The sequence below is a fragment of the Oenanthe melanoleuca genome, chromosome 5 (assembly GCF_029582105.1).
Source record: "Oenanthe melanoleuca isolate GR-GAL-2019-014 chromosome 5, OMel1.0, whole genome shotgun sequence".
NCBI lineage: Eukaryota > Metazoa > Chordata > Aves > Passeriformes > Muscicapidae > Oenanthe > Oenanthe melanoleuca.
In genome coordinates, this window is record NC_079339.1 from 55433980 (window position 1) to 55461062 (window position 27083).

At 40.0% G+C, this 27083-nt stretch overlaps 1 protein-coding gene across 1 annotated transcript in view; it reads right to left on the minus strand.

Annotated features, from left to right (window-relative positions):
• Positions 1 to 27083, minus strand: part of MNAT1 (MNAT1 component of CDK activating kinase) — a 116027-nt gene that overhangs the window by 81154 nt on the left and 7790 nt on the right. Inside the window, exon 2 of the mRNA XM_056491879.1 lies at positions 730 to 882. Within this exon, the coding sequence (XP_056347854.1) occupies positions 730 to 882 (153 nt within the window). The remainder of the gene's footprint in view (positions 1 to 729; positions 883 to 27083) is intronic.

Genomic DNA, 27083 nt, shown 5'->3' on the forward strand with positions numbered 1-27083 from the left:
TTCCCCACATCAACATCATATGATTCATTTACTATTGTACCAAGTTTTAGATAAAGGCTGACAAGCTTATAATTTACCTGTAAATTCATTTACGCACAAATAACTCTCTCTGGGTTGTTATATTTATCAGATTTTCTTTTATCAAAACACCAACTGGCCCACTTATTTTCCTTATAAAATGCTGTTTACTGGCCACAAGGAGTGAGATGAAATTTTAGACCTCATTTATCTCAATTTCAAAAGCTTTCAAATCTGCATGACAGACTGGTAACACCAGGCTTGTAAGGAACCATTTCCACTAACAATTGCTGTGTGGAGCAAAAAACAATGTGAACTCTCTTTTGCTCATTTTGATTTTGAAGGGAACTGGCCTTCAACTCTCAGAACAGGTCCCCAGGGAACAAAACAATCAAGGTCCTGTTTCTTGCTCTACTGCCACTTTCACCCCCCCAGTATCCAATCATCTCCATTTGGGAGCCAAGTCCTTGCCAAAGAAGGCCACATAGAAACACCCAACATTTTCTAATGCTAAGCAGGAATCCCTCAAGGCTAAATTGAGAATTCAGCTTCCAATTGTTGCACAAAATCAGATTCTCTGAAATCCCTCCATGATAAATGGAGTCAAGTTTTATGGTTTCCCACTTGTACTACTAAAACAAGTCAATTTTTTAAAAAACTGTGATCCATGAAATACATCCACCTTCTGTTCTTTTAAATGGTGACACTCACATTTTCAGCACTTTCTTCCGGATTTCCACTTCCTTGTCGACTGCAGGATCCTCAAAGAGCTGTACCCTGAAGTTACTCTTCCTCAGGGGGGTGTCACACTCGTGGCAGTTCCCAGCCCCTCTCACAAACAGCAGCTCCACACAACTCTCACATCTGTAGGAGAAAGGAAGGGGTGCAAAGGCACCCAGATGTTAAACAAGAGCTGAAACACAGGACTGCCCCCCGTTTCTGCTGTTGGCACAGCACATCTCCCCTGGATTTCCCTCTTTCTGCAGCATCCACCAGCAGCAAGAGGCCAGAGCTCTCCACTCTGGCTCAGCAGCACAAACATTGATTCTCCCTGCCCAAACACTCTGGCTCTTTATGGGACCAAACATTAATCCAAACAAAATGATGGGGTCTGTATCAAGGGGAAGCTTGTTTGCTGATACCAGCAAAACCATTTCACATGGACCAGACTGCAATATCCTTATTTACTCTAAGCACCACCTCACTGAACAAAAAAATCCTGTTTATTTTCTTGATGCTGCAGTGCAAGGAGAATTCAGTCCAAGCACGGATACAAATTTTGCCTGCAGGCTTCCAAGCATCTGCCAGTCCTATCACAGAGAAACTGCTGCAACAAACCTGAGCTAAATTCCACCTCAGCAAAGCTTAAAGAATCAAAACCATTTCAGTCAGCAAAAGCTTTATTCAGCTCTCCTGTGCCTTCTGGTAATATTTCTTAAATTGCATATAAAATAAACTTTACACAGAGGCTGCACAGAAATAAACAAAAAATACCTTCCTGGTTTTATTTCTTTTGACCCAATGAAGACTTCAGATTTTAACAAGATACTTGCTGACCAGTCAGTTGGCATTTAATAAAGGAAAAACACATAACAAGAAAGCTGATTTTAAGAAAAAAAGTACTTGGGTAGTAATAATGTACAAATTTCTAGCAGAGGACAACACCTGCTGCAGTCATTTCCTACTGCTGGGGAGGCAAAGGGGAGCCTATTTATAGCTTTGCTATATTGAAGCCAAAACAGTTGTACATTAAGGGCTAAGCCATGTTTTACCTTCACAAACCCAGCACAAAAGCTAAACAAGAGAAACAACACTGACATGGTTGAGAAAGATCTTAAACAAAACTTTCCCACCGCTGACCTATCCCCAACTAAACTGGTTCCAGTCCTTACAGAGGCAGAGATGAGAAGAGCCAACCAGTTCTACCCAGCTTCTGTTTTCAAGATTAGAAAGTGCAAAACAAACACAATTGTATCTCACAATTAAAAAAAAAAAAAAAAAAAAAAAAAAAGGCAATTTTTTTGTTGTTGTTAACACATGGAGAATTACAGCTTCAGCTTTCATCTCGCACAGCAGCTGTCAATGTTACAGAGCAAACCTTGAATTTACTTGGGCATTTGCCTGCTCCAGAATTCCTTTAGTCAGAAAACAAAGTGTATTTATAAATACAAGTTATCTGGGTAGGGAAAGATCAAACTTCATTAGCACACTAAGACTGAAATTCAGAAGTTGCTGGAACACGGACTCAATAAAGTAATGAGATATTAATATCATGTACATAATGAAAGCAATTTATGTCCCCTCTACAGGAGGAGCAATAGTAAATGCAAGAGAACAGGCAAGACAGGGAAAGGGTTCTCTCCTTCCTCCCCCAACCTGTCTGTGCATGCAGGAGCCTGACATAAGGACAGTTTCACTGTCTCCTTCATTCTGGCAGCTTGTGCTGTTTATGTATCTCTCAACACAGCAGCCAAAGCACAGAAAAGTCCCTGCCTCCTCCTTCCTAAGTTATAGAATAGAAGTGTAAAGCGACAGAACTTAGCAGGTGGATCCAAGTGCAGGTGTTTGCATTGTTTTTTTTTATCACAGTATTGCCTAAGGACCAACAGAACAGGGGCTCCATGTGCAGGATATTATTCACAGACAGTAGCACCTGAAACTACTTCACTCCCCCCTTCCCTAAATCAAAGACATTTCAAGTTTGCACAGGACTTGTCTGAAGTGCTTTTCCAAGGAGGGATTTTTTTCCTTAGTCAAGTGCTTCAATGCCTTCCCCAACTGAAAGCACCGTTTCTAAGGCTGCAAAATAGCTTTCTATACATAAAAAGATGAGTCAACACCTCACTATGGGAATCCCACATCAGGTGATCGCATTCTCACTCACTCATGCACATCCACCCTTATATTTATTTGGAGATAATTCCTTCAGAATTCAGAGGGGGCTGTTTGGGACAAGTGAAGGGCAGAGCTGGACTCAGTCCATATCCTGCCTCCTCTCCCATCTCCGGACAGATTTAATATACACAGATCCCAAACTTCCTTCCGAGCAGATCTGGCATCCTTGCCCCCACAAACAGCAGCCACTCTGCCACCAATGGTGATGTGGGGTCACACATTTCCATCTGATTCTTGAGGAAGGGAAAAAAGCCATTTCCCCAGCCCTGCTCCAAGGAATTCCTTTTAGCTTCACTGCAGAGCATGTATTATCACCAGGAAGACAGACTGTTATAAAGGAGGATTTAATGAATTCTTTCACGTCTTGAAACAATGATTTCAAAATGTGACTTGAAAAGAATTATCTTGCACTGTAAAATTTAAAAATACTCTTTTTCTTTTTTTCACATGGATTATTTATTTAGTTAGTTATTAAAGATATGTAGCAATTTCTGTGACTTCATCAAAGGTACCCAACCCATTCCATAGCACAGAGGGACACTCCCAACACCACAGCTGGTATTAGAGAGCTCCTCATGGCACACAGACCACACCATTTCTTTCCAAGTCCAACTGGCCCTATTGTAAGGACAGTTGTCTGTGGAAACAGGACACCATCCTGTACATCTCTCATTGGCCAACACATTATATGTGGCCTTCTCCAAATAAACAAAGCACCTGTTAAACTCACTTTCAAATCAGGGCCAAGATGACCCTATGTTTTCTTAAATTAGGAGCCTTAAATAGGCAATTTTTCATTTGCATTATGTATGCAGATAGGCTACACACATAAACTAACAATGGCAAATGTTCATATTTTAAAAAAATCACATCCATACATTTGTGCAATACTGAGTTTGTCTGAAGACAACAGCTTCTCATGAGATCTAAACAAACAGGGTGTGATGTTGCTATTTCTCCTCTTTCACACTGAGGTTGAACACCCTCTACAATCTATTCTACTTCACACACTCACTAAAACATTTCATTTCCTTTTGGATTTGAGTTTGTGTCTTGAGAACATGTAATCAGGATGAAGATAATCAGAAAATGCCCAAGGATTTATACATGGACATACAACAGGGACAACTATCAGTAATGCCAGCAAGGAACTATAAAGTCTTCTGGTCTTTGACACCAATAAACATTAGAATGCTCATTTTCATTTCATGGACAGTGGTTTTATCTGTTGTTCTTCTCTCTCATCCCCATGAGGTATTAAACAAAAAGCCCAGTCTCTGAGCAGTCCAGAACATCACATTTTTGGGGGAAGCAAACAAAGCATCTACATGGTTTGGCACCATCAATGCAATAACAGCACTACAGGCCTCATGTTCAAGGACTTCAGGATCCTACTAAAAATGCTTTTGGTACATTGCAGAAAACAAACAGAAGTTCCTCCTCAGAAAGCTGTTAAGATATTTATCAACTAAATTACACTTACTGGGAACTAAGTGTTTGTTTTGGACAGAGTGTCTTCAAAGGGTACAAGATTTGTGCCCAATGTGCATTCCTCACACATGCACACATTCACTTCATGCAGGGATGATGGCAGATAAGGAATCAATCCTCTGGGACACTGAAGGATGAAAATGGCTCACAACACTAGCACAGCTTGATGGTGCTGCTCACTTTTTTGGCTTGGCTGGCAAGGGAGCAAACAAAACATTAAATGAACAGCTATTTTCACAAGCAGGAGCACAAGACATTCTCTCAAAATTTTAGATTCTGCTGAGCATTACAAAAATTTGCCAGATTTCAGATAAGCAGCCATTAATCATTTCAGTTAAAAAAAAAATCTTTATGGCTTTTGCTGTTACAGAATGAGTTACTACCCTTCTTTACAAAGCCCATTTTTAGTACCTACACTCATTAAACAGTTAGAATTAAGCAGTTATCAAACTCAGAATTTCCAAGCCTCTCTTTTTTCAGCTTTTATAACAAAGACGTTTCTGTTATTTAAAGTAACAAAATAAATTATCCTCTCTACTATAGAGAGAAGAAATAAGAAATAGTTTTTATTAAAAAATAATAATCCAGTCTTCAATCCATAGCCAAGACCTGAACCACAAACAAGAGGAGTGGAAAGAATGAGCAAAAATTATGTGTTTTCACTTGTTCCTCAATTTCAATGTCAGAGGGAAATTTACTTACAAAAGTGGAATGACTTGATTTATGGGGATGGAATATTAAAAACCAGAAAACACACACATGAGAAAGCTTACAGAATGACATCTAGTTTTTTAAAATCAAAGATGCTTCTAGAAACATTCCTGGGCTTCTTGCTTAGCTTGGATTGGACATTTGATATTCTCAAGCAGTGGTTCTTGAACTGAGACAAGAACAGCCCAATTTGGGGAGAGCAGCTGTCAAACCTGCTTATTTCACAACCTTCAGTACATTTAACAAGTCCCAGTGGTTTCTGCTACATAGCCAAGAGCTCATCAACGATTTGCAGTTGGCCACTGCAGCTTTATTTTCTGGGCTGATGGACTCATAGACACAGCCTAGAAGGTTCTTCCTGGAGACTGCAGCAACCATGACCTCTGTGATCCAAAAGTCAAAAGAACCCAGCTAAAGCCATTTTTTCCCATGTTACAGGACAGGGAGCAAAGAAGAGGAAAGAGAAGTGTGACCCCAGTGACACCAAGCACTCCTGAGAGCCTAAGAATAAAGGAGCTTAAGAGATCAGTAGGGAGCTAGGGATAAAAATCAGGCTTTTCCTTTTCACACCTCAGCTTCAGGAATCCATAAATCCTTATTCAAATACTTACAGTAGCTGCTGCCTATGTTTTTTGGCCCATCCCTTTCTTGACTGCCAAATACAAGCGGGAGCTGGGAGAAGGTAATACCAATTATTCTCTCTCACATTCCTGTCCAGATTCTGTTAAGTTCCACCAATGGGGATTTTGCTGTCCTTACCTTGGGAGGAGACAACTTCACAATGCTCTCAAAATCTTAGTTAGCCAAAAAACCCACACAATGGGTCTTGTCCTCAGCTAATAAATAAACAGGTCTCACAGGCAGCCCCCGTGGCACGCAGAGAATACAGCTTGTCATGGCAATAGGGGACAGCTTTCAGGCAGGAACCACAGCTCTATCAGACTCAGATGAGAAAATCTCAAATCAGATGAGAGTTTTGGGGTTTTAAACACTGGTGATAAGCTATCTGCAGTTGTCTGCAGCTCCCTTCTCTTCAGCCCAGTCACACACACAGTGACACAAAATCTCAGATTGCTTCGCTAACATTTCATTTTTGTCTCAAAAGCATCAGGACTCCAGAGAGCTGATCTGAACCCCCTCATTTAAGCAACAAAGCAAAAGCAAAAAGAGATTCCGGTGCTCTGCCTGTGTTATATCAATTCTCAGCGTCATCTGCCAAGCTGCTGAGAACACAATCCTCCTTCTAGACTATTTATATCTTTTGGGAAAAGGATGTACACACTCCACTTCTGTTTCATTTTTGTTTTGCCAGACAAGTTCTGCTCCGTATCGAAGAAAAGAGGAGGTTAAATGAGCCCAGACATCTCAAAAATTTAGGAGACATTCAGGCACAGTTAACTCATGTATATACTCTGCTATACAGACCAGTTCACCTCAGCTGCACCAGAAATAAAGCAGATCAGGTAGTGGCTGAACAACAGTCTTGACTGACTGGCATTTCAAAAGGAAAAAAATTAAAAAATTAAAAAAAGACATACTGAGTCAGTTAATAATAAACAAACATTTCCACCATCCATTGTGTTTCAACATCTCTACTAGAAAACCATTTCAAGGGGCTTGGACCTGACAAGGGAATTTGCAGCAGTCTAAAACTTAAATCAGTTTTATCCAGTACAGATGAGCCCTTCTTTTTTCCCTAAGAGAAAAAAAATAGGGAAGCATTTCTGTTATTAAGTCTCGATAGTGTAGAAAAATATTTCTATGGGTATTCAAATAAAAGTGGTTCTTACTGACATAGTGCTGCCTAGTCAATTAAGGACACAATCATAAAAACATGTCTTACAGCACCATTCTGCCAGTTTGGTCAAACAACAGGCCAGTACTTGACAGGCCAATTCTTGACAATTCAAGAGCAGCTGTGTGGCATTGAGAAATAAGTGCTTTCACAATGACTAGGCACACCAAAGCCGACCCAGAATTTACTCAGTGTACCAGAACAACTACTCCAAATCCATTATGGTCTACTGGGCAAACACATGCACTAAAATAATAATTCAACTGTGTCAATAATCTTTTTTATTATGCTTTATTCTCCTTCAATGAGAACTTTGCAAGTTTTCAGAGTTCTCAGCAAATATCAAACTAAGTAGTTATCAGGATCAACAGCTGCCCACAGGACACCTAAACTTAAGTCACAATTACGAAATTTTCCAAGTCTGTCCAAATTGCACTTCTTTAGACACAAACCAGCTCAACATCACTCACTCTCTCACAAGACAAACATGCTTATCATTAACAAGTGTGAGATCTCACACCAGACTCCACATGAGATATGTTGCTCCCTTCTCCTTCCATATCCATTTCTTACTTTGTGACAAAGTCTGCACCATGGTGTGGGCTGAGCTGCCCCCAGAGCTGCCAGGTCTTACTAACCCAAGTACTCTGAGCATTCACTTATTCCATCACACCAAACACCTACATAAGCCAGAAATCACATGGAAAAAACCCTAAAACACAGACAACAAAAAATAAACACTTGGGGGTCCCAAAATAGTAATGACAAATCTTTTACTTGATCTGAAATAAGACTTCTACCTTCTGTCCTGTATTTTCAATGCATTTTACAGTGCAACAACAGCATGTGGGAACAAGACAAGGAAATGTGGCTCTACAGTAAAAGGGGAAAAACATTTAAAGGTATTTGTGGCATGATGGGATATCCTGACCACATTACTAAGGGCTTGTCACAAGACACTCCCATATTTCATGTCTAATCTCAGAGTAAGAAAAAATTGATAAGACACATCTGTCAGAGAGCCAGGCACATGACCAAGGTTTTCCAAAATACAACAGTGGTTGGGGTCTCAATGGGAAACATGCAGAGGCTTTTAAAAAGAGGCTTTAAAAGTCTCTCAAAAATCAAAATCTTGAGCCATCTTTGCAAAGATACTGTTGAGTGATCTATGAATGTTGGCTCATCTCTCCCAGCTATTGGGAGGAACCAAGCCAAATTCCTGCCAAGAGCACAGACTTGTGTTTGACTTGAAGCATGAAAAGTACACAGTCCAATTTCCTCAAGCTATTCAAATACAGAGACAGTGTGGGTGTACCTACACACGATTACAAACAACTGAAAAAACAGCCTGGTGGAGCAATTACTGCATCACCTATGTCCTGGATAGCTCTGAAATCCCTATCAGGGATCAAAAAACAAAGTGTAACAAAGTGATGTCCTCCCTACCACTAAACCTCCTTGGTTTGAAATTACTGAAAGAACAAGTTGCCATAACCAAGTGGGAGCTCCTGCATAAATCCTGGTTTATGATACAATAAAATCAACTGTTTCTTTTTATTTAATTACAAAAAACTCAAAGGTTAAGACATCATCTGCCATTCTTAGAAGCAGCAGAAGTCCCAACAACCCTGAGTTTATATATTTAGCTTGGAAACACCAGAAGTGTTCCCCTACATGTTAAGTCAGCACCAATGACAGAGAAGCTGCTGTAACCTGTACTGCTGTGCACAGTCCTTCCCCAGATGTCCTCACCCATAAGCCAGGATAGGATTTGTGCAGCCACACAGTTATTTTCTGGGTCATTTTTCAGCCAGATCAACTCTTCAATTGGGTGCACCACACAGGCAGGTTATAGTTTGAACAAGATCCCTGAACTAAGAACTTCCCAGCCTCTGAATCAACAGCACCCAACAGTGTTTATTAGAATTTCTCCTTTTCTCCTCCAAAGCTTTTGGAGCTAGTTTATCTTGATCCAAAAGTCTAAGGAAAGAAAAAAAGAACCAAGAAATGTCCATCATTATTTCAGGGTACCCTATAAGTTGCTTGATCAACACACCTCTACAAAGCTGAGTCAATGAATAGTTAAAACACAAGCAATGCAATAACACATGAGGTAGTAGACAGAGGGTAAATAATATTTTTCAGAATTGCTAAAAATAAGACAGCCAAAAGACAAATTATTTCAGAATATTTTACACTAAGTACACAAGATTACTTTACAGCCAAGTCCTTCTACAACAGAAACAGAAGGCAACACAACTGAAAAAAATTAATTCATGCATTTGAAACAAGTCACATAGCCACTGGGAGCTCATCACTTAAAAGAATATCAAGTAGAGAAAATGACAGCCCTATACCAATTAAATAGCACCTCGTGGTCCCCCTGCCATGAGGTGCAGTCAGGAAAAGGCAGAACAAGGAACCCAAGGTGGCCGCAGAAGAGCTGCTGGTGTTTGAAAGAGTCACCAGCAGGATGGGAGCTTTAACCAGAAATGACCAATGTGGTTCTGGTCAATCACACTCAAAACAGATGAGATCATCCTATAAATGCACAAAAAGGCAACTAGAAAACCACAAGATTAAGAAGATTGGCTTTTCAGGAAAAACAGCAGAAAAAGCTACTGAACTGTAACATGTCCAACCAATAGAGTAAAACTTCATACTGGAAACTGTACTTCTCTTCAGTCACAACAGTGGGAGTCTGGAATCAAAAAGTAGTAAAAAAAAATTAACATTACTTAGTTTTTAAAAGTTATGTAAGTTAACAAGAGGAGGATTTGATGACCTCATTGTCTTCAATAAGTAACCAGATTTGGTAAAGAAGACGTCTCCAGTCTTATCTATGGTACTGGTTATGTGCTCTAATGACTGAAACCCTGAAAGAACAATAGCTTAGGAAGAAAATTTTAAAAAGAGAGAGACAAGCTAAAACTATGTGCATCTTAAAACTGTGCTATGCTTGTCTTCCTTCAAATTTTTTTTTTCCAGTATTCAATCATCTGCTCCTTCTGCTCATAACAGTAAACACTCTGAGCCATCAGTCTAAAGCAATCTTCCCAAATTAAAGAGATTAATATTATTCTTTCAAAAAGCAAGTAATTTATCTTATAATACATATATGCCAGAGACCCAAACTTGATTCACTTGGATCAATTTTTTTTACATTGTGGAAAGAGAAAAAGTAAGATCACACCATTCTGCTTGTCCTTAATAGCCAATACAACACACAGAAGAAACTGGAGTAAGAATCCTCAGCTTGTCCCTACTTCAGATAGAACATGCAATTTGCTATGGAGATATATTCTACTAACATGTAAAAAAAAAATCCTTTCTGCAGCAAAAAGTGGTGGTCATGACTCAAAAAATCATCCTCCCCTCCTCTCCAGTCTAATAGAGCCTCAGGGAACTAAGTGCTTTTCAAGGGTGCTGCCTTTTCAGTGAGACAGGCCAGAAGCACCAGTAGCCTTTGGATACTAAGGACTCAGTTGCATTTTTGCTGCTGAGATCACATGAGTTTTCTGGACTAATGTAGGTAATTTCACATCATATCACAATTCCCTACTGAAATTTCAATTGATTAGGACATTATTTATTCCCTGCCCTAAAGCACCATTTGGAATGACTTGCTAAATCTCTGTTGGCTTTACTACTGCAATTTGAATAGCTGGATGGCAGAGAAGGAAGAATGATCTCTATGAACTCCTTTAATACCTCACAGAACAAAACCCAAATTATTCTGAACATTAAGTTGCAGAAAAACAAAGGATGCAACTCAGTAACACTTTATTGCCATCGTTCATCCAAATTGAGACTTCATACTTCAAGAAACAAGCCTAGGCAAGTATGTTTTTAAAAGAAATGTTTTGGCAAATCTACTTTCTTTTTTGACCTAAAGAAAGTTAAAGGAGATGTAAAGAATGAACCCAAAACCAAGTAAAGCATTTCCAACTGCAATAGGTCTCATTTAGGATGTGCACATCACATCACTTCCCAGCACTTCTGATCCACTGATGATCTTCTGCATCACAGGCACCTTCTCAGGCTCTGTGCCTGCACTCCCTGAAACTGCACCACTGACAAACACAAGTTCCCCAAACTAAAGGTTTAGCTTTCATTTCTGTAGCCCAACAGATTTTTATTGCACTTTCTTTAAATGCTTCTTTCTCTCCCCAATCTTAATTTCCCCAATTATAAGTGCAAAGACGATATTCATTAGAAAAACCCCATAGCAGCAATTCAGTTTCCCTGCCTCCCTGGTCTCATTTGGGAATCTCCCACTTCCTACCAATTTTTAAGGGTCATTCCTCACTTCATTTTCACATAATCCCCAAACAACCATTATCACATCTTTTCTCAGCATGAGATAAAATATAGACTGTGCTTCATAAACAGTGGAGACCTTAAGATTACATTCTTGGTGGGACACAGCATGACAAATATTTCAGGGATGTCTTGAAATACCCTACAATATGCAACACGTGGCCAGTGAAACAAATCTCAAAAAACCAAGTATATTTTGACTTATTCGAGGAAAAAAAATATAAAGAAAAAGAAAAAGGGAAAACAAACCAAAACTTCCTCGCCCCAGCCCACCCTGGCCATTGAGCAGGTCAGGTTTCAATTTCCTTTCTTAAAGGTGGCAGAAATCCTGACCTACTTAAAGCATGATAGGGAACTTTTTTTTTTGTATTTTAAATTTAATAATTCAAAAAAATGTTGTTTTTTTTCCTCAAGCTCAAAAAAAAAAAAAAAGGCAACTGCTATTCTAGTGCATTAAACCACTTGGTGAATATCATGGAAACTTTTTGAAGCTAAATTGTAAGGTCATATTCAATGCAAGTACTTTTAGGTATTAAATATAAGGAGAACATGTCAGACCTTCATTAGCTGTGCTGGCATCTCAATCATTTCCTACAGATGGTAGGGAATAAACACCCAGCCCAGATCTACTCCAGTGAAGCTGGAGGAGCTTTACAGGTTATCAAACACAAAGGGCAAAGTGAGCAAACATTACTCACCACTGCAAAGACATAACAAGAGCTGTTCTCTCAAAGCTGCAGCACATTTCAAAGAATATTATCACAATGAAAATTTGTGATGCATATTTATTCTTTCAGTGTTTGTTAGTGGGAAAAGCAAATGAGGAGAATCAGTTGCACAGAGGGAACAAGAAGAGAGACAACTTGTATGAAAGGAGGATCAAAAAGACGAAAGCAAAAAAGTTTTAACAAAATACATTCTGTTCTTGTTAGTATTTCTCTCAGTACCCATTCTGCCACAAACCACACAAAGCAGAACACCGCAGTGAAGTTACTCAGCAGCAGATGCAGACACTGGGACAAGAGGGAGGAGGACACAGCTGCCTCCCCACACTGGTGAGATGATCATGATCAAATTGTTGTCAAACGATTTGAAGTCAGATAAATATCCACAAATCTGTTCTTCATTGTGTGAAGTTCCTCCCATGTACAGCAAATTGAGAGATTGTTGGGATTTTGTCTGTGACTCGTTCTTATGTGTGGAAATAGCCTAGAAGAGTATTTTTGAATGCCTGTTTTAGCACAAATCCCACCTGCCACCCTCTGTGGGACTGGTCTAACTTATTGATTTTGCAGAGTATTTTTGTTCATTCCTATCTCTGTGTAATTTTAATGGGAAAGAAAAGAGTTCTCCATTTCCATTCACTATTTCAGTTGTAAATATCACACAGACAACCAAACCCCACCATTATCCACGGCTACATCCATATGCTTTGTGCCACCAGAGCCCACTACTCCCTCTAACTAAAGAGCCACTGAAAACAAGCAAAGAAAAGGAAATCTGGCCCAAGATTCAGATGATCAGTTCCAGACAAAATTTGAGCTGATCTGTTTTATCTGTTTTATCAGCTGAGGAGCAATCCACAATGCTGCAGGTTCTCTCATAATTAACCACACTGCTCCATAATTATATGGGATCTGTGCACATAGTCAAAAGCAGCATTTATTTAGGCTCACAACTGTATTAAAGGCCATGTGTAAAGAACATTGTTCCTGGCCTGAGAAAATTTGTATAGTATTTTCCCTACCCATATAAATCACACACAATGAATGCTTGATATTATCTAGTGCCACTAAAGCAGCCAAATGAAAACAAATCGGGGAGAACACCCCTGAGCACACAACTCTAGGAAGTTTGAAATACAGAATTTTATGCTTTTTATATGCTCCTAGTCTCAATCAAATCATAAGCCTGTACACAATAATGAAAAGGATTTTTTCACAATCCCCCATTCAAAAAAACAAAACTTAAAACTCAATCTATTTTACACATGATTTTTTGATTCTGCAGATTCTTGCAGAAAGCAATAGCCACTAGCAAAATCCATGACGACCAACGACTGGGAGGTCCAGAGAAGACATAAAATAAAGCAAAGGATGAGTTTTTCAGAAAGCAATGACCCTTCAATTCCTGACATTTTGAGGTGTCCATGTAACAGTGATCACCTCTAACTTTCTTGACCAAAGCAAGCTACACGTGTGCAAAATATTTAATTCTCTCTACCCAAAAACTAATCTCTAAGGAGATACCACACTGAAAAATCTACTCACATCATTTTTATGATGCTATTTTATATTCCTGCTGTTTATAACACATTTTTGTTAATTTCTCTAAAGCTCTCAGATTCCTGTGAACTTCAGCTTGACTTTCAGCTTTTAAAGGGTAATTCATGCTGCTTCCATATCCTAAAACCACATGCAACATTTTGGAGAGATGTGTAAGGCACTCCACAGTTTACCAGTATTTTCTCCAAGAAACATTAGGATGTTATAGGAAAGTGATCACTTTCCCAACACTCACAACACACATAAGCCAAATTTACTAGTAAAAATAAAACAAAAAGGATCCAAAGATAAGGAAAAGATGGATTGCTTGTAGACACTGAAGATTGCACACAACAATTAAAGCCTCAAAAGAATCCAGTTAGGGACACAGGCTGTGGTTCAAGAGTCAGGGTGCCATTGTGCAACTCAGGTATCTGAAAAGCAACTACAGCTCAACTGAAAAAGCCATTTACAGCCTACAAGCCTACCCAGGGTAGAAAATACCATACTGAGTGATTTCCTTGGAAAACCCTGTAAAACGAGTTTGGTGACACCCACTGCAGCACGACCTGAATCCAATGCACAAAGTTAACTAGTTCAACAAAATTCCCCAGTGAAAAAACATGCTACAGTTGGTCATGGAAATCAGAAAGATCTGGCCACATTCCCAAGATGACTGAACCCAACAGAGAAAGAACTGCCCTGTCTGTACAGATGAAGCAGAACCAACCATTACCTGCTGTCCTGTCACCAACACCATCCCTCAGCTAACTGGGCCAGGGGGATGTCAGCCCTGGACCCATCACAGACCTTAATTAGCTTGCCAACACATGTTGCCCAGGTTATTAGAAATAAATATATGTGCAAATTAATTCAGTGACCCTAGGGACATAATATTCTTTCCCCTCCTTTCAGGAAGCATTTCAATTGCTCTCTATGCTTAGTGCCATATCTTGACCGTTACAACATGCTGAGCCTTCAAAACCATTTTGTATCAAAAAATAGAATACATGACTCAGACAGTTTTAAAATACAGATGCTTACTCAAAAAAAAAAAAAAAAAAAAAAAAAACCAAAAAAAAACCAAAAAAAAAAAACACAAAACACCTCCACCCCAAAATATCATCTTAACAGCAATATATAGTATAGCTTCCAGAACTGACAAGTACTCATCTGCAAAACTTCCAAGCAACAGGGCCGAGACGTGTGAAATACTGAGGTTTCTGCAGAAATCAGTATTATTAAACAATGCAAGGAACCTTCCTTGCTGCCCAGCCCTTAAGTAATTTTAAGGAAAGGGAATGCCAAGATTATCAATTTTCACCTTTTATCTGAATGCATTCTCATGGAACAAAGACTCTCCCCCACAAAAGAGTATTTCCTGCTGGTCAGTCTCTCTTATCTGGCTGCTGAAGACCTTGACAATACTGATTGGAGCACTCTCACTTCTCAGGGCAGCTGCACTTAAACCACAGATACAATCACACTCACTGCTGCCCAGGCTGTACAGGTGGAATTAAATCTCAGTCAAATTCTCATAGGCTTTAAATGATAAACTGTTAAAACTGTGGGAACGTGCACAGTAGAGGCAGCTTAAACATAATACGGTTTAATTGCATAAAGATGGGAATGCACTAACAAGATAATATATGTTTAGGTTCTGCTAGAGAGGCACCAATTGTCACTCTGGGCACAAAGTCTGACAGTTCAAACTGTCACCAGCACCTGCCTCGTGCCCCCACCTACACAGCAGTGAACAGTGAAAAACAAACCCATTCGATTTCCGCTCAGCAGCTTTTATCAAAACCAGATTCAAGCAAGGCTAAACAGTCTATTAAATGGCCAGGCCAAAAGAGGTTCTTTGGTTTTGACAATATACAATCGAGTCACTTTTCACATGCCCAAACTACCCATTTAACAGGCATGTTAACACTCAAGACTTCATTGTCGATAAGCTAAAAATGTGTGGCTGAACAACAGCTTGCAGTTTGTACATTCTCAGACATAACATGTCAAAATGTGAATTATTTTCAGGCCTTTTTTACTATGAAAGAAAAAAATGGCCTAATCCTTCAGTCAGTGACTACTGGGAGAGGTGAACTGGCTTCACAGCCCTCTGGGAATTGAGGTCGAAGGACGAAGGAGAAACAAACCCTCAGTATTTGGTAGGTTTCAAGGAGGTCCTGGATTCAGCTCCACATAGTTATTTGAACAGTCTCACAGGTATCACCAGTAAATAAAAAGCCTGTTCGTTACTGTTTGCAAGACCAGGCCCCTCAAGACAATAGCCTACTGAAAGCAAACAAAAAGAACCACTACACAAAAAGGAGAAAAGAAAAAAAACAGAATACAGACACTTGAGAAAACACGTATTACATGCACTGGACAAATCCCACATAACTGGAGTTTTTGCTTTCCCTAGCAATACTGCATTGGTCCAGGATGGCTCAACCTTCATCTCTGCAAGCAGACCCAGCACTGGAGCCATCCTTATGCCACATACTGTAGAAAACCCACCAGGAACTACTTTTCACTTGTTCTTTGCTACAGACAAATACTCTCCAGTCTCTGTTCAAAAACAAATGCTATAAAAACTAATTATTAAGTTTTAGACTAATATTAGACTACTTAGACTTAGATTACTAAAAGGAAACCTTATCACTCATCCAGAAAAGCGAGAGCCTAAACTTGACATAAAACTCAGCACAACAGACACAACCTGCTCTGTACCACTCCCAATGCTAGCAACAATCTTTCCACTGCTAAAACCAAAAGGTTTCTCTTCCTGCTTTGCAGGAATGACTTGTCAACCATCAAATTCACATGCAGCAGAAAATGAGGACAACAACTGCACTGCCCAAGGGCTGGCCCAAGACACGGAGCCTTTCACTCCCTGTTCTGGAGTCAAAAGTGTACACATTTGGGCACAGCACCAAAAGTGCAGACACTGATTCCTGGTTGCCCTCCCTGAAGATCACTTTTGCTGCAAAGGTCACAGAGCAGAAATGCTTCCTCTGTTTCACAGGCTGCTGATGCCACCTGGGGAAAATGCGTCAAGCCAGACACTCCCAGAGCATTAAGGAAAACCGGTTACAAGACAAAAGCCTTCCTCAGCTCTGAGGAGTGTTTACAAATGTGATGAATGCCAGTATGTCCTAGCATGCCAGCTTGAAAATAAGTCAAGCACCTGGCCCTCAGCACAAAAGGCTGACTCACCTGTACAGCATCTATTCCGCTTTGAAAAGACCCTAAGTTTAACACTCCTGGGGACACAAAGTACTTTCATGACGCTGATGGGAGTGTGACTTTTCCTGCCCTTCTCTCCCCCTGCACACACCAGCACAGACAGAAGTTGTGGGATGGCTTCCTAAGTCAGGGGACAAGAAAGTTGGGGACAAAGATGACTTGCATACATGTGATTTCTCTGATACTGCACAAACACTTCAGACACCAGCCTACCTCCTCTGTTCCAAGGGGGGCGTGAAAAAAAACCAAAGAGATAAAGAGCCACAAATACTTAAATTTATTCTCTGAAGTTCTAATTCCAGTGTTATTTCCCATCCCATCCTGGAGCTCCACTGAAAACTCATGCATGAAACCGGGCAATTACTTTAGCATGAGACACTGTATCAACTAACTCAGGGGGAAATTGTTTCTTGTTCCTGCTGTATCTTCACCTTCCCTGCCCAAATCTGTTTACTTTTTAGACTACAGCTCATTCAAGCATTTTTCCTTTCCTTGCAGAGAACTGCGAGTTGAGATTCATGAAAGAGCTTCTGGCTACTACCAATATAAACAATGTTAAAAAAGAAAAAAGGAGAGAGACAGACAAGAGAGAAAAAGCAACTTGGTGGCAACAGCCACAACACATCAAATATCAAACTTGCTTCACTGCCATTCCTATAACCATCCAAATAGATTTTGCTTTGTATTACCTTCATTTTCATTATGTACAGAAGAAAAATAGTCCAAACCAAACCCATCATTCTTATGAAGGACCATATTGTGCATACTTCTGAGCAATCTCTCATAGCAGCTTTTCATTCACAGTGGTGACAACATTACAAGTCCACTGTGAACCAAATCCCTGCACAAGTTTTGAAAGAACCATGGAAAAATCTAAACGAGAACTGAAAACTCTTCCCCCACTCAAGAAGAAAGTTGTCTCCTCCCCAGCACAGCTCTTTTCAAATTGCAACACTTTCAGTAATCCACAAGTGATCCTTTTATTTCCAGGAGCAAACTTTACATAACACGAAGAGGCAGTTCCTTGTCATTTGTTTAAGCAAAATCCAAATCCAAGCTACACCGTGTTTGAGCAAAAGACAAATGGAACCTCTGCAAGCTCAGGTTGTCAACTAAAACAAACATCTTAATTCCCACTGTATGAATTGGGGGAATTGTGTGGGATCATGTGAGATCAAAGCTTTTTCTGCATGGCTGACACACACTTACACACAGGTACTTTAGGGTGTAGGAGTGTTACCAGGACACCATTATTCTGGCACAGGACTGAAGTTATCAACTAAGGCACATGCAGGTACCTCATACAGATTTATATATTTATTTTTCCCAGTATCAAATACTACAAGTGCGAGATCAAGTGTAGTCCTACAATAGCTTGTCCTATTTTGGATCTGTCCTGCAACCTCTGCAACAGCACACATGCCCAGGAGCAGTACAGGGAGCTAATTCAGCTGGTAAATAGTCTAAAACCCTAACAGGGACCATCTTCCTGAACTGATTCACCATTCAGTGCCAAAAAAAGGGTTGGAGCACAAGGATAGAACAGGCATGTGACACAGGGAACACCTGGATTTTAATTAGCTGGACTAACCAGGGAGGCTAAAGTGGAAATCAACACACACCTGCAGCTAGTAATTTTTACTTGTTTTCTTAACCACACCACTTCTCTTCCTGTTGTCTTTATACATAAAATGCATCACCAGTGATGTCTGATCATGCCCAAAGCATAAAAGTATTTTACACCAACCTGGCCAGTAACAAAGCTCATTTGTACTGGAAGCAGAGTGTGGGGATAGCCATAACATTTTGGGCCCAACAATAACAATACCACTGGAAAGGGTACAACCACAGATGCCTGGCAAAGGTAAATGTCATAACACAATTTAAGACCCTGAAAGGCATCCCTGCACATGGCAGTGGGGTTTGGTACTAAATGACCTTAAGGTCCACTCCAACTCCTTAGCACTCTATGATACAATAACACTTGTAAAAATTCCAAGATTATAGTGCAGAGAAAAGCTGAGGTATAATTTCCTTAAGTAATTCAAATACCCTTTTCTGGAATGCCCAGCTACTCATGGGATTGGCACACTCTAAGTTTAATACTTGACATTAGGAGGCTTTGCTGGGGAAGCAGACTGTGTATTTGAAGCGTTGATGGAAAAGAAGTTCTACATTCCCCTTTTAGCACATATAAAAATGTAGAGACCCCATAATATCATTATGATTTTTCTCATCAGTAAGATGAGACAGCACTGCTTTAATATCACAGGAGAAACACACAGGCATAAAAAATTTTATATCAAGAATGCTAAAGAAAAGGAAGAAATTATTGATACTCTTATTCACTGTATATGCTTGATGCCCAAAAAAGTCGAAAAAGTAATAGATTAAAATATTGTGATTAGAGCACAAAACACATCCTGCAAGATGAAAAATACCATTCTATGTCAGTAATAGTACACTATAATATATACAGAGGAACCACACCAAGCCTGAGTCCTTATTTTGCAATTTTCTAACATTTGGGTGCTAAACTCTAAAACAAAGCTTGGAATGTAGCTTTTATGCACTATCTATACATTCCTCAACAGACACCAGGTAACAATACTCAAATTGTCCTTGAAGAATCTATTAAAAAAATTCTGCAGATATTGGGAAAGAAAAATGAACAGAGTTTTATTAATGTAGTTGCTCCAAACTTGCACCAAAAAATGCTCTCTCATCATGAAATGATGTTGAACTGGTGTATTTATTACAATTCCTAGTTAAAAGCTGACCTAGTCAAACCAAAGACTGGCAAGTAAAAGGTCTGGTATCACTCAGAAGAAGAGAGACAGCTATTTAAGACCTTTGAACTGATCATATTTAAAGGGGGAAATGACACAAACCTACGCCTCTCCCTCATCTCATTCACCTGCAGCTTCTCCTGTAAATAGTCCAAGCCAAATATGAGAAGTGACTGCATTAAGACAAACTCCAAGTCTGGTGCTATCAACATATCTTAAATAAACTTTTTGTCTGTGTTAAGTAAACTATTTAACACAAAAACAACTGTCAGAAAAAGTAACATACATTTTTTAGAAGTGAAAATAAATAGTAGGGGTTTGATCCTAAAAGTAATCATCACATGCAGAGTTTCACTATTTCTATGGACTACCTGCAAGAATGAGGCTATGCTGGCACTCAAGCACTTGATAAGGTGAGCCAGTCTTCTGAAACAACAGCATTGCTAAAGTTCCTTCATTCACTCCTCTGTTGTACTGCTCTGCATTCCAAATGACTAGGAAATGGGAATTCTAAGTAGAAAATTGATTTTTTTGTAATTAGCCATGATAAATTCAGTAAATATGGATATCATCCACAGTGGAAGTGTTTATCACTGACACACAGCTGGCACTGCCCACAGTGAATTCTCTAGAACAGACCAGCACAGCAAACATTCACAGCAAACACCTCAGGACATGACAGATGTAATTGCCCACACCAGATCTGATCTTGTAAGGAAGGATCTCTGAAAGCCTCGAATATCACTTAGAAAAGCATTCAAGAGGTAAAAAAAGCAGTGTTCTTGCAGGGCCATGCACTAGGGAACACTCCAGAGCAGGGATTACAACCCAGGGCACACCACAGCCTGCATTTCCCACAGCCTCCTTCCCCTGGCTAAGGCTCCCATGGCAGCAGGGCAGAGCTGACCAAGGGCAGGAATGGCACCATCCCTGCCCCATTCTGGCTGCCTGTGCTCTCTGGGACTGCCCCAAGCCTGTGCCAATGCAGGCAGTGCCAGGGACACTGCTCCAGAGCTGCACCTCCCAGGAGACACCAGCCCAACACTCTGGGTCTGCACCGAGGAGAGACACCAAGGTCAACAAGCTCTAAGTCTTACTAAAGGCTGAATAAAATTGTAGGGCAGCTTCACATACCTGAAACAGTTCAGGATATCCATATAATATGCTCAGCATACTGTTTTCATTTGCAAAGCTGCTAAAAAGTGCTTTAGAAGTTGGATTTAAAATATATACAGAAAAACATCCTGCTGGTGTAATGCCCCAAGTAAATCAATGCAAGAAAATAAGAACTGTCAAAGGAAACCAGGCTACAAACATGTGCCATGCAAGTGCAGCTTCCTCTGGTACTAAACTAAGATTTCTTTTCAAGGAACTTAATAGATGAAACAAAAAACTTCATGTTGCCAAGAATGGTATCATCCCAGCCCCTCCTTCTACATCACTCTTTGTATCATTACAAAGGCAATACTATGTGTAGTAGAGAATGGTTCTGGTTATTAAATTTTATGTTTCTCTACTCAGTGGCATCACATTATATGTGGCCTTTTCTGCAATTAACATCCAAAACACAAATTAAATATTTATGGATAATGTCAATTATGATTATGAGAAACAATAAAAGGACCATAAATTAAATAATGCAGATAGAACAATAAAGTATTTCCACATGACCAAAACAATGTTTCCGTGTTAATGCTTTCTTATTCTAATTGAAAATGTAATTATGTACTCATAGGTGTTGTTATTGCATAAAATACCATTTTTTCAGTATTATGATTCACTCCCAGTAAGAAAAAGCCAAGCAAGCCCAGTTGCTTCTTCCAGCAGTGTGACATTATTGGATGTTTCATAGCCATCTCCAATTTGAGACTGTCCAGAGTGCAGTAGGGTTTACAATACTTCCATTTTCTGTAATAATTATCCCAATACAGTATTTTGTTCAGTACTACCAGCTACTACTCTCCCACATACCCAAAATATTTTCCCATTATTGTACTTTTTAACTAAGGAACTAACCCCAGGCTTGCTAAGAAATAAAAATATTAATAAATAAAACAATTTTTTTTAAAAATGGAAATACTCCAATATGACACAGAGACAACCACCTTGCTGTTTTAAGGTCATTGCTTCTGGTTTGCTGAGGCTGATTTTTATTTTAACAGAAAAAGTCTGAAACAAAACATTTTTACCAAACTACCAAAAGAGCCAAAAGTCATCAGTGACAACTTAAGAAATTGTAAATTACATGGGACATGCTGTTCACAAACAAATCAGATTTATGGTTATGTTCAGTTGTTCCTGTTACCTGAAATTAGAATTAGAAGCTCATTAAAAATGAATACATTTCAGAGAATGCAGAGGCACAGCATTATATTGATGAAAGCTTCATTAAATTTTCAATGATAGAGCTGCTTCTATATTTGTGGAGGAAGGACACAGTAGAAAGAAGCTTGCACAATTCTCCTTCAAGCAACTTTGCATCTTTCTACTCTCCCTAGGAAACAAATGGATTTTAAAACAAAACCTTGGACTAATTAGGTGTAAGAGGAAGTGACTGTGGTCAATTATATTCAAGGAATGGTCACTTTCAGCTCAGCATTTGTCTTGTATATGTTTGCCAATTTTACAACTGATACTCCAGAAGAACCAGGAGAGAGAAATCAGGTTTGAATGATCAAGCTCATATAAAACACAGGCTCTGTACTTTATCTGAACTCAATGGCACAGTCACTTTTTAGAATGTTCACTTTAAAAAAAACAAAGTATTGGAAATGAAGCTTTACCTAGCAAACAGTAAGAGATAACTTCTTGTGCAAGCAGAAATGTAAATCTATTTATCAAAGTCATGCAATAATGCAGCTTTGTTTTTACTGCAGAAACTGAAGCCAAGAAACAGACCTGTGACAGAAAGCAAACTATAGCCAAGCCCACTACTCAACCAAATTTCTCATATTATCATTGGCAAGTCAGACAATTACAATGTCCATATGTAACACAGGCTACATGAAAGAAGGCAGAATCAAAAATGCAAAAGTGAAAATTCAAGCGGTCTGATCCCTCTTGTGGTCATGCACCACAATATAAATTTATTATATCTCTACATTGTGCTAGCCAGTTTCCTTTGGAAAAAGGCTTATGCAATCAGGCTGCTACTCAGCTCCTCCCCTCAATATCCATTACCTTATGTCAACTAAGCAGGGTAGAGGCCTCAATGTCATGTTATTCCTCTAACAACCTGCACAATATATGGCCTGGGCATTACATGTTTTCCTTACAGTTAATGTGCATGGCCTGCCAGGCACCAGGATGAGGGGGTTGCTGTTTCCAGTTTGTTAGGATCCCACCTCTTTCAGCCTTTTGGATAGGCAACACTCAGTTAACACACACAGGCAATGCCAGTTTATCCTCAGACCTTGTTTATTCTGCCCTGCTCAAATCCTGCTTCGACACGTTTACTGTTTTCCTTCCCCTCTCCAGTTTTCTTTGGCATTCACAGTCAGCGTTAAATAACTGACCTTCTCAAAACCACCATGAGGTAGCATTATCCCCATATTACCAGATAAGGAAATTAAGCCACTATAATTAATGCTTGAAGCATGCCCAAATTTCACATTCCTGATTTGAGAGTGATTAGCATTAGTGCTCTATGGGATTTCCTCTGCTCAAAGCCCAGCTCCCAGGGGAGGGTGGGAGCAGTTGCACAGAGCCTGCACTTCCACAGGGGCATCCCATGGGCAGAGCCCCTGTAAAATGCTGCACACCAGGAACTTGGCCAGCTCCACCCCAGGGCTCCATAAAAACTCCAGCACCCAGGTGCTGCTCCAGCCCAGTGAGGGAACACAGGATCCAAGTGCCTTTCTGCAACCTTCCTTCTTCTCCTGGCCAAGACTTTTGTATCCAGGCTTGGCTAATTTCCACTTAGACACCTACAGCCCCTCACCACAATGTTCAAGTACACACACTCACTATCCTCACCTCTGACATTCCCACACCTTCATCCTCCAAGAACTTCACATCTTCCTACGCTCATCACTCCTTCTCTCAACTTCTCCTGCAGTCATGTCGCTTTCCCCAAGCAAGTCTCCCTTGTGATCTTTGCAGTTTCTTTTACTGCCATACAGTGAGACTGGGAGTCAGACTCCTCTTCAACCACTACAGCATTTCAGCTTCCCCAGAGCCACAAGGTGTTTCCCAGTCACACCTTCCCTGCAGAAGAGAAGGCTCCCAAAATCTGGCAGCAAAGGTTCCCCCACAGCCCCCATGCAATCTGAGCTCCCTAACTTCATCCCAAGAAACAAATCTCCAAGGGGATGTTTCACTCACACGTCACTGAGATCCTGCCCATGTGAAGGCAGCTAATTCTGCACACACCTCCTGTATTACCTTTCCCTAAAACCAGGCAGACAGAATAGAAATAAAGGGTTTGTTTCGCAAAGTTTTGTTGCAAGAGTAGAAAATAAAAAGTTTGAAGAAATCAGCAATTCTAGACTAAGCTCAACAGACAAGTATCTCCTGCTCCTGAATTCTTCCAAGCCTGCTCAGCTGACAATCTTCAGCAACATCCCATCACCCTGGGCATTGCCCTCAGTCCTGATAACATCCCTCTTACCCTCTACAGAACACAACCATACCCTAAAACTAAAGATAACTTTTCATTTTTTTCCTAGAACAAGGGATCTTGGGGATTTAAAGGCAGCTTCCCATTTCTAGCTCACAGGACATCAGTCACAAGCTTATCAAAGTATACAATTGCCACCGACAGTCTTCCCTGCTGCCATCCAGGGTGTGTAAGGACTATTTTTTCAGTCTTTTAAAGCCTACAGACACTACTTCTAGAACAATCTGGGCTCTTCTGTTTACACAAGGCTATTCATACACTCACAGTAAAGATTACCTAGTCACTAGTTACACCTACAGATTGTTCAGCTCCTAATCCCCAGAAAGATATCTTTTTTCTTTTTACAGATAAACATATGACACCCTCAAGTAAGACAAAGAAGTTAAACATTTGTCTGCCTGTACTTGTCTGGGCCCAGAGATCTGCCTTATTCACCCTGGTTCAGAGGGCAGCTCTTGCCATACATCTAATCCCAGTGCCAGACTTTCCTGCCCAGTTAGACCCAACACTTCCCATTCTGCCTCAGCAGTCTGAAGGTGTCAACATTGGCCAAACCACTCCCTTAGCTTTTGCTGTCTAGGAACATCATCCTCCTCTGCCACCCTGGCAGAGACTGGCAGTCTGGCCACACGTCTTGGAACTAATAAAAAACACTCTTGGGAACTTTCACCTCTTCCTTCTTAAGAGGAAACCAACAAAATACATTTCTTCTCACTCTGCCCCATCCCACTGTTTCCTAACTCTCAGTAGAGCCTCTTCTTAAAATGTTAAAGAAGTTGTCATGCTCATGTTAAGCCCATGATTCTGCAAATGCTTAGACATAATCTAACCTCAGTGCCAGCCACTGAGGCAGGACTGTGTGGGCACAGCAAAAATCCTTACCTCATGTTTCTCAATTCAAAGCCAAAATATTTATCAGATAGATGACTTCCTCATTGTTCCTTTGTGACAGAGCCATCTTGTTCTCACTGATCTGAACTTACCCACATTCCACACAAAAAAAACCTGCAAGAATTTCCTTATACATTCTTTCCCCTCACACATTATATTCAAAACAATTTATTACTATTTTCGGAGCATCCAAAAATGTTTTAGCTATGACAAAGTTTTATTTTGTCATATATAGCAGCAGTTCCTGCTAAGGTCTCATCAAAATTAATTATTGCAAAATATTTTTTTTATAAAGAGAAACCAGGTAAATGTCATTACAAAATTCAGATCACTGTTAGGACTACTTGTCCTAACTTGTCCTATTGCAGCCAGAGTGGTCTGTGAGGAAACATCCACTGTTTCCTGAATATTATCAAACTAAAAGAGGGAATCAGCAACATGAAACTGAAGTATCCCCAATGCAAGCTCAGCACAGTGCCTGTCCCACAGTCTGTTATTTTCAGAGAATTCTTTTCCTTATTTCCTCACCAGATAGGAACAGTGGAGTACTCAATTCAACTTCCAAAATGTTGACCAGGCTTTTCTTCAAACTTCACCTTCAGTTGTCCAGGGGGGAGGAACAACCAACCAAAGCCCCACACAAAGAGCACGCACACAAATGCAACTTCTGAGTACAACAGGGCACTTCTGGATCTGCTCTGCTGTGAATTTACAGTTACCAAGACACACATGCTTTCTAAAATGACTCAGGAATCTATTTGCTTAATTTCATAAATATTAAACTTATGCATATGGCTTATTAACATCTGACAGCTAACGCAACCACACAGAAGCATGCCCATTGTCCTTTTTCCTCACAAACCCACAGAATTATTGGCTTCAATTACAATGTAGTAGATGCAATTAAAAGAAAAAGAAAAACCTGCCTAATACAAAATTGTTTAAACAGCTCTTGTGTTTGCCTTCTCTTTGAGAAGCACTTGTTTCCACCACAGATTTACCACTCCTGTGTCAGGTATGTGCTACCATATTCACCCCTAACAAGGTGAGCATTTACCCAACCCAGAAGAGGCCAAGCATATTGGAAATCTCCTCAGGATGGGCACCCAAACCCATTTCCAGGGCCACAGAATGGTTTGGGTTATAAGGAATCTTAAAGATCATCTCATTCCAATCCCCTGCCATGGGCAGAGACACCTTCCACTGGAACAGATTGCTCAGAGCTCCATCCAGTCTGTTCTTGAACATTCCCCAGGGATGGAGAAGCCACAGCTCCTCTGGGCAACCTGTGCCAGAGCCTCACCACCCCCACAGTGAAGAATTTTTTTCAAATAACTAATCTAATCCTGCTCTCTTTCAGTGTGAAGCCATTCCCCCTGACCTGTCACTGCATGCTCTTGTAAAGTCTCCAATCCAGGCTGCAGATTTAAGCAGACTGAATTTTCAGAACCAAGGAAAAAGAATTTATGTTTCCATTTACTGACTGGAAAGACAGGATATAAACAACAGCTTTCCTTTTGCCAAGGTCACAGGGAGAAGAACCATAATTTAAATTTCCAAAAAGTACTTAAAGGGAATGAAGAGTAGAGCTCTGTGAGCTTTGCTAAGCAGACAAGAAGTATTATCAAGCAGGCATGGCAATTGAAAGCTCAACAGAGAAAAGAGAAGATTTTCTAGATATGTCAGTTTTAAAACAAAAGAATTAAACTGAGGCATTAATACCACTTCATCAGAAGTATCAAGACCATGACTCAGAGCCAAATGTAAAAGCAAATATTCACTGTCAAAACTGGATGGCAGAAGGAAATAACCTCTTGGGTATTTCAGCAATGATTTAATCACCTCCCATGACTAACTTGTAGAGACTTTGAAAGACTAATGGGATGGAACTGGATCCAAAGAGCATCTAATCCAAATTAATAAAACCAGGAATAACTCCAAAAAGACAAAGAAGAAAGATGACCTAGATTTTTATTCCCTAGGAAGTCAGGGAAAAGCTCTCTTTCAGAGGGAATACATCCCACTTAACATTTAAAAAAATTGCT